The sequence below is a fragment of the Aptenodytes forsteri genome, unplaced genomic scaffold (genome assembly GCF_000699145.1).
Source record: "Aptenodytes forsteri isolate BGI_AS27 unplaced genomic scaffold, ASM69914v1 Scaffold15, whole genome shotgun sequence".
In the NCBI taxonomy this organism is placed as follows: Eukaryota; Metazoa; Chordata; class Aves; order Sphenisciformes; family Spheniscidae; genus Aptenodytes; species Aptenodytes forsteri.
The window spans coordinates 9,443,536-9,444,067 of record NW_008795129.1 but is presented as its reverse complement, the minus strand read 5'-3'; the positions used below and the strand labels follow the sequence as shown (position 1 = coordinate 9,444,067).

General features: G+C 35.9%; 1 protein-coding gene across 1 annotated transcript in view; it reads left to right on the top strand.

Annotated features, from left to right (window-relative positions):
* The window catches only part of BLNK (B-cell linker), a 108,514-nt gene that overhangs the window by 82,014 nt on the left and 25,968 nt on the right, over positions 1-532 (top strand). Inside the window, exon 6 of the mRNA XM_009277783.2 lies at positions 230-279. Within this exon, the coding sequence (XP_009276058.2) occupies positions 230-279 (50 nt within the window). The remainder of the gene's footprint in view (positions 1-229; positions 280-532) is intronic.

Sequence of the window (532 nt, the reverse complement as noted above, 5' to 3'; positions counted from 1 at the left end):
ACAAAAAAAAAAAACAAAAAAACAAAAACTCAGATTACATTCTAATTTCTTATCTGTTCCTAGCTTTTCAAAGCATTCTCCTGCAGCTATTTGCTAAGCATCTGTGATGGTAATCTGTATTTCTTCAGCTGCAGGTATCTTTTGTTATCAGCTTTTTTGTGTCTGCCTAATGCTCCCTTCTAGTGAATGTTACTTATTAGATCATAAATGTAACAATTATTGCTTACAGGCTAAAAAAAAAACCTCCACCAAGTCTACCACAACGGGATTATGCTTCAGGTAAGGCTGTATTAATGTAAATTTAACCTGCATGTCTGTGTATACTTGATACCTATACACCTAACGGTATTTCAGCTATACTTTTCCTCATCATTTGTTTTTAATGAGAGAACAATGTACCATTATCAACAACTCTGAAGGTAGTTCACACCTCTGAAATGAGAGGCAAACAAAACTTGGCAATTTCATAGAATCATAGAATAGTTGGGGTTGGAAGGGACCTCTAAAGGTCATCTAGTCCAACCCCCCTGCC